Raw genomic sequence first — 7,793 nt, forward strand, 5'->3', positions numbered from 1 at the left:
AACACTGAAAAGCTCCATTTCTCAACATTATGCTCTCAAAATATATTTATCTATTTTAAACTTTTTACCCAGAGTTTTCTCTTTATGTAATTATAACTGTGAGAATGCTGATTCGGGCCTAACTGTTTCTCTTTATTCTTTGTACGTTTTTAGACATGTAAGTGATACCTCTGCAAACTTTGTGCTAATTTAGGTCTTCAAATATCAAAATGCTCAGTTCATTTCTGACATTATATGACTGGTGTCTTTTATAACTGTTTTCTGAATATTTGAACTTACTTCCAAAATATTTCCCCATAGTATTATAGTGATTGCAAATACCCTAAAAAATTATGTTCGTGTACTTCATTATACTTGCTCCTTTTTTGTCCTATACTTTTTTTTTCAGTTTCATGTTTATATTTGTATTTTGCTAATTTTAGCTTCAAGATGACATTTTACTTATTTTCCATTTAAGCTACGTATTACTTTGAGACTTCAGCTGTTCCAACGAAATACTTTTAGCTAGTGAGCATTTTGTTATTTTAGTTTTAAGAGGACTTTTGCTAGTTTGACCTATAGGGTAACTAAACGTGATCAAAAATTGGAAACCAGAAAAATTGCGCCAAAAACCAAGTGAATGCTCTGTTAAAAATCTTTATTATTCAGCTATAAAAAAACTCTATATCAGTGTCAGAGCCACTGTCTCCCAGTGCCTGTGTGTGGCACTGAGTCATATTAGAAACAAAACAAGGGCCCTATCTAAAGCCCCGCATCTCCCTCTAAGTCTTATATGCTTTTAACAAAGTGTAAAATATAAGACTGTATCACAAATTCAGTTAATTAGTCAAAACATTTCCTGCAATGTGTTTTTAATATTTTTTTAGATTTTAGATAGCATTTTGCAACTCTTAGTTAGCATTTTGTTACTCCTAACATTAACCAGCATTTTTTTTTTCATTTTAGCTTATAGTATTTGCCTCTTAAGAAAACTCAATTTCAGTTTCTTCAGCAAATTTCTTTTAAGTCATTCAACTCTCATACAGCATGAAATGTAACTGCTCATTTCCAAATATTTTATCTCAAAAAGTTTTCAAATCTGTTTGGTTGTTGCTGTTAATGTCTTTTTTTTTTTTTTGTGAGCGTAAAGCAGTTTGGTTATGAAAAAAAGTTGATGTTGTTGTTTGTATTGGAGCCACTGCAAACATAAGAGAATCACATAAAGAGGAAAAACATCAATTAACAGTTCAAACAGAACCTTCTTTGTTGGGCATAGACTTTATTAGACATGTGCATGTTCAACAACATACTCATTTTCACATGATATAGCTACATTGCATATAACATCTATTTTCTTTTTTTTTCTTACATTTATTTCAGTAATCCACCATGAATTTGATTATGCATCATTTTATTTTTGATCAACAAAATCCGTAGATTGTTGCACTTATTATATTTGTGATGTGCATATTTAAATATGGCAGGCATTGACTGACAGTTTTCACTCATTCACAAATTTGTAATGACTCTATATTTTTTACAATGATTATACTGTGCAATTGGAAAACAATCACCTGAAAGAAAAAAATACATTCACAGTCAAATGTTTGCACCATAAATGATTTAAACCTTCAAACAGAAAAAAGATTGTAAATGCAAATGTAGTTCATTGCATCGCTGTCCCACTTTATTTTGTCCATCAGTCTTTGTTCTACCATCAAGCACTGTTGGTGATAGTTCATTTTCCTACAATACACAGTGGAAGAAGCACTGTTTTGCTGGTTATCCTGACAGTAAAACTATACTGCAATACACTGAGTCGCTGTAAAGTTTTAAAATGAACTCCCGGATTACTCATTCAGAAACGTACTAGCCTCAGGCAGCGAAGCTTGCAAACTAAAGCGATGCAAAAAATAATTAAAATAACAGTCCAAACTTTTTTTGATGCAAGAGAGAGACACACACACACCTAATATCAACAACCACAAATAGCAGGGGGGAGAGAGGCGACAATCTGCATCACTCAGAGCTCTGTACAGCATATCTACTTGAACGGTCACAGAACATCCACACGTTTTTGCACCATTGATCACGAGGGGTCACTGTGGCTACACAAACAGACCAAGAAGCACAGGCAGCATGGGGGGAGGAGGGGCGGGAGGTGGGGTGATCAGGACTTCTATAGATTCTCGACTACTCAAATCTTCTCTAAAAAAGCAGAATATTGCCAAACTAGTTCCACATTTTTAATTCACTCTTTCTGGAAGACATTTTCCTTATTGGTTAAAGAAAACGTTGTCAGTGCAAAGAATGAGATGCAGTGAGTCACTGGTGCAGAGTTGCTGCTCATATTCAGGGAATTCTGCATCCCTTTTTTTTCCCTCCCTTGTTGTGCAGATGAATTGTATACGTGTAACATTCCTTGGCTGAGTATGCTTTGAAGCATGGCCTTGTTTCTGGAAGCAGAAATCTGCCAAACTGAATGAAACTGACTTATAGCTTGAAGTGAAATGCATAAATCCACGAGTTGCTGCTAAATCCTACAGTTAGTCTGACATCTTGTGAAAATTTATTGTAAAGCCATTTACTGTAATTCAATAGCTGATTTTCAGTCAGAACTTGCCCTTGTGTTGCTTTAAAAATGTTTTTTACTATGTCACCAACGTGGTAGCATCTCAGAACTGAAACACTGAGAAGCTGCTTTGTCAGCTGAAAAAAAAAAAAAAAACTCAGAATCCTGAAAACATGGACTTCATCCATCAGTTCATAACATTGCATTTAAATAGGATTTTGCTGCTTACATGTGTGCAAAAGTACTTAAAATAAAAACATTTTTACCTCACAAAAATGCATGCTTGCCCATCTTCATTTGTGAACATTTACAACACGATTACAATGGAAGACCTTCAGCCACACATAAGTGTCACAATCAACTGGACATCCCTGAGACAGCTCCATTTGATTTGACCTCCTTATCTGTCTAAGGCATGTTGTAAAAGGTGGAGAGCTTCAATTGTTGTGTGGTAAAAGAAAAGGGAAGCGAAGTGAAAGCGACAACGTACTCACAACAACAAAGCTACTTCACGAACTAATTCAACTATGTGTGACGACATAGATACCAGCGCCAAAGCGAAATGTTTGAAACGGCGACAGTTGCTCCCTCCTGTTGACATGCAGGTAAGACGTCACCATGACTAGAGTTTGCTAACACTGTGGGAAGCAAAGTGAACTGTACAAAAAATAAAAATAAATAAAACCTTGAGGAAGATAAATGTGTTGGTGATTTCACTTTTCGAAAGGTCTTACATTTCTGAAAAAGCTTATAGAGCATTTTCTTGTATTTTTTATTACCCTTTACTTTTGCTTCATCTGCAGGAAGGTTATGAGCAATAAATATCTTACCTGCTATAGGTGGAACTAGAGATTAGCTCTGATCAAATTCACAAATGAATAATTAGTCTGAGTCAGGCTAGGGCCAAAGTGAAATGTCCTAAAACAAGTCCAATTTCAAAAATTGTTATTGGAAGTGTCTCAGATATAAAGGAAATGCTAATGCTATTAGCATTTACAAAGAAACACAAGTCTATGTAAATATTTGTGTAATGTGACGCTGGCAATGATTTAAAGATTTTCAAAAAATACTGTTTCCATGTACTACTACGACATTTTTTAGATTGGAGTCAATTCAAGACAGCAGCGATCTACTTTGGTCCCGACTCACTCAGATTAGCCATTAAATTGTGAGAATTAAAATTTAATATTCCAAACTGAGGTTAATCAAACGGCAACTGTATCTACAACAGCTAAGATAATAATTATTCATACTTTTTCCCAGAAAATCTATTCAAAATATCTCAACTCTTGTGTCACGCTTTGTTTTAAGGAAACAATATTAAACAGCTTAAAATGGAATGGAAAAACTTGTTGCTACATTATGATTCAAGGTTCACATAAGAAGTTGATAGTTTGATTTTGTGGCCATAAGAACAAAAAGGGCAATCTTTCCCTTCCAAATATTTTTTGTACAGTCTTTTATTTTTTTAACCATATGTACCACAATAAATTTACAGCACCAACAAACAAGAGGGAGCAGTATATATTTTTTTTCTTTTCTTATTTTAGTGTATGGGTGTCGCATGCACATAGAGGTTTTTGAGCAGTTTGAGGAAATGATTCCTCTAAGCTTGAAATAAATGTTTCAAACATCTGTACCTGACTGTATTCTACATTTAGCTATATCCAATAGATTTGAACCATTTGGGCAGTGGGAGTCAAGTGAGTACACTTTCTTATCAGTCTCAAAAATTGGAGATTCTGTTGGTCCTTGCTCGGTGGGGAGGAGAAGGGATGTGTCCTTCAGTTTGCCTGTCCATTTTTCTCTCAGCGGGAGGAGGGAAAAGGGGGTGATGGGAGGGTCTCGTGCCAGCTCAGTCTGAGAAGAGACTGGCAAAAGATTTGCGTAGATTGCGTATGGTTTCAGCCTTGACCTCGTCCTGGCTAAGGCTGGCTCGTGCCGCTGGGGTTTCTGGAATGTTGAAGGTATTGGTAAGAGACTGGGATTTGCTATAAGGAGAAGGAAATGGCAATAGAGGAGAAGGAGAGCCTATTAAAGTCATGCAGCAAACCAATGGAGTGAAAAGAATGGAACACAAGCAGGACAGAGAGAGATATAAAGAGGAGAAAAATCTTAGTAAAAAAATGATAAAGGGCCACTCCTTCTCTGGGGTCATTCAGAATTACCATTTTCAACTTTGACACAATATGAACAGTGAATGACTTTTCTATGTAGGTGTGAAGTGATGCATGTTTTTGATAATGACAATGCTTTTGCAATAAGTAGCTTAAATAACATAGATAAAATAAGCGTTATGCAAGTTATGTTTCTATGTGAACCATCTGACTGTTGTGAATTTGATAGTTAAGTAGAAAAAGCTTTGTTTCGGGTCATTTATATGCATTTATATGAATAGTAATTAGTCTTAAGAACTGTAAAGTGGTCCAGATTAGGTAAACGTTTGCTTTCACTATCATGTAGGACCCGTGCTTATGAAGTGCAACCTGCAGGTAATAAGTGATAAGAACAGGTTGAAGTTTCAGTTCATTTCCTGTGGAAAGAACAGATTAGCGGGGCCGATACTAATATTTTAACAAATACTCATACTCGTTCCAAATGCCCAGATACTTGGCACCAAAACCAGCATCGATAAACAATTTGATTGTTACAGTTTACATTTCAAGTGAAAAGTTTGTCAGTTTAATGCTTCAAAATGCATACAAGTTGAAAATAAATATTTAAATGTTTCAGCAGTATACATCCTGCTGTATATTTGATTTGATCCAGTCAGACTTAAAAAACCACACATTTTTAAAAATAATTAAAATAAGGTGTCTCTCCTTCCGAACAGGTCCACAGCCAGGCCTATTCGAAAGGAGAGACACCTTGTTCTAATTTTTTTAAGTGTTTTTAAAGTCCTTTTGTAATGTTTAAGTTCTAACTCAGTAAGTACTCTGTATTTGTACTCAGTAGTTATGAGCAGCCAAACTAAAGTACTCATTCTCTCATTCGATATAAGAAAAACTGCTAGAGACATCCCTAGAACAGATCAATATCTGATTTTCTTGGTGAGTTTTTTTTTTACACACGAACTGTTTAATTCAGAACCTTTCTGATACTTTATACTTATTTCTTTTTCATTCTTACTGTTACAGCATAGCAGGCCTAAAACATGATACTATAACTGTGTTTCACAGATAAGATATGCCTCTTACACTATATGCAATGTTTCTCTCCCCCTGTAGATTTAATATTTCATCCCAACATTAACATAACCTAACCCAGGGGTTTCCAACTCTGTTCCTTGTGACCCACAGTTTTGCATGTTTTAGCCATTTCCCTGCTTCAGCACACCTGATTCAAATAATTAAATTACCTCTTCAAAATGTCATCAAGTTTGGTTTTAGCCTGTCAATCACTCATTCATTTCAGCCAGGTGTGTTTAAACAAGGAAACATCTAAAACCTGCAGGACAGTGAGTCACGAGGAACAGGGTTTAAGATCTCTGTTTTAGAGATTTCTCTGCTCTAACACACCTGATTCAAATGAATGGGTAATTATCAGGCTTTTGTAGAATTTGCAAGAGATAATTCAATCACTGAATCAGGTGTGTTGGAGCAGGGAAACAAGCAGAACATGCAGGATAGAGGCACCTTCCAGGACCAGAACTGAACAGCCCTGTTCTAACTCATCCCAGCCAGAAACACTTGTTACGTGTTTTCCTGATTGTGATTCATATAAACACCAATTGTATCAAGTTTTTTTTATTTCTTTGATTACCTTAAATCTTGTGTTTACGTTTTGTATTATTTTAAATTCCTACTGTTTGGCTCTGTTATCTCAAATCTTGTTTTATCTTTATAATTGGCTGTAGTTTTCTGTTTTTGTTCAGTTATTTCCTGCTTCTGACTTATTTGTCTCCAATTTCTAAGTCAGCCCACCTGCCTGGTGTTTGTCATTATCTTGCCACAGTACATATAAATAGATCCTGGTTTTTAGTTACTGCCTTGTCAGATCCCTGTTGTTCCGTTACTTGACCTTGCTTAGTTTTAGTACTTGCTTATGCAAACTGTTTCTGTTTGAGACCAGGCAGGCTTTTGTTCTTTGGGTGACTTCTGTTGGATGACCACTCCTGGGAGATTTTTTTATTCTCCAATATACTCAATCACAAATTTTAAATCTTAAATTGTTACCAACAGATTATTATAGTATGTGTTGTGTAAATATAAAAAAATGCATTTTCCCATTTGAAAAAGCTCCCGTTGAGTTAATCACACAGCTTAAATTTAAGTATAACTTCTTCAACGGTTTAAATGTGTATATTTAATTACCTCTAACAAAATATGTGCAATATTGCACATCTGATTCACCTAAATATGATGAAAGAAGTGAAGATGGTTTAATTGTTAATGTGATTTATTTTTTTTAAAACTTGATCACCTATTCTTTTAAAAACCTGGACTCTTTCTAAAAAAATCTTCTTTTTGTTCATTTTGTGCCTGACTCTCTTTCCAGACAATCGGAAATGTTTTGTGAAACTAGCTTTAAAAGCTTGACAAATGTAAGAACCAATAATCCATGCACATTCAGGTGGATCATTTGTCAATAAAGAAATTGTTCATGTGACATGTATATCTTTGTGCAAGCAGCAGGATGCATGTCACTCTGAATTTCACTCAGTGGAAATGAGATGAAACGGATCCGGTTGTTATGAACTGCTACTTACTTCAGTTGTGGAGAGCCACCCCCAGCCGGGCCGTCCTGACTGGGCTTCTGTGGCAGCTGAGGCTTTTGCTGCAAAGGGGGTCTTCCTCCTGGACCCCCTTGGCCTTGAGCAGCAGGTCTCGGCTGCTGGGTGGTGGGTGCTCCTGGACGACTTTGCTGACCAGGCGACTTCTGTTGCTGGGACCCTCCCTGGGACTGCTGCCTAGGCATTTGGGCAGGTCTCTGTGGCTGCGGTTGCCCACCAGAAGCTTTCTGGGCCCCAGCAGAAGGCTTCTGTTGGGATACAGACTGTTGCCTCTGAGCTTGAGGGGAACTTCCTTGACTTCGTTGAGGAGCACCCTGTCCTGAAGATCGTGGCTGGGCCGAGGGTCCCTGGTTAGCCTTAGCCTGGGAGCTGGGGTCACCAGTACCAGGACTGGCAGCAGATTGTTGGGTCTGAGCAGGAGGTTGGCCTTGAGGTTGAGGGCGCTGCTGAGATGGTGGACTTTGTTGTGGACCACCTAGGAGACATTAATGCTAGATCAAGATTTTATAT

General features: G+C 36.8%; 1 protein-coding gene across 1 annotated transcript; it reads right to left on the minus strand.

Moving 5' to 3' along the window:
• Window positions 1-1,241: 1,241 nt before the first annotated feature.
• On the minus strand, window positions 1,242-7,758 carry LOC106516698 (synapsin-1; the record flags this gene model as incomplete). The annotated part of the gene is given in 2 exon segments (XM_014007185.1): window positions 1,242-4,542; window positions 7,260-7,758. Coding segments are annotated over 2 exon segments (635 nt in total), but the record flags the coding sequence as incomplete, so codon positions are not given.
• Between the last annotated feature and the right edge of the window lie 35 nt (window positions 7,759-7,793).

The sequence above is a fragment of the Austrofundulus limnaeus genome, unplaced genomic scaffold, assembly GCF_001266775.1.
Source record: "Austrofundulus limnaeus strain Quisiro unplaced genomic scaffold, Austrofundulus_limnaeus-1.0 Scaffold40, whole genome shotgun sequence".
NCBI classification, from domain to species: Eukaryota; Metazoa; Chordata; class Actinopteri; order Cyprinodontiformes; family Rivulidae; genus Austrofundulus; species Austrofundulus limnaeus.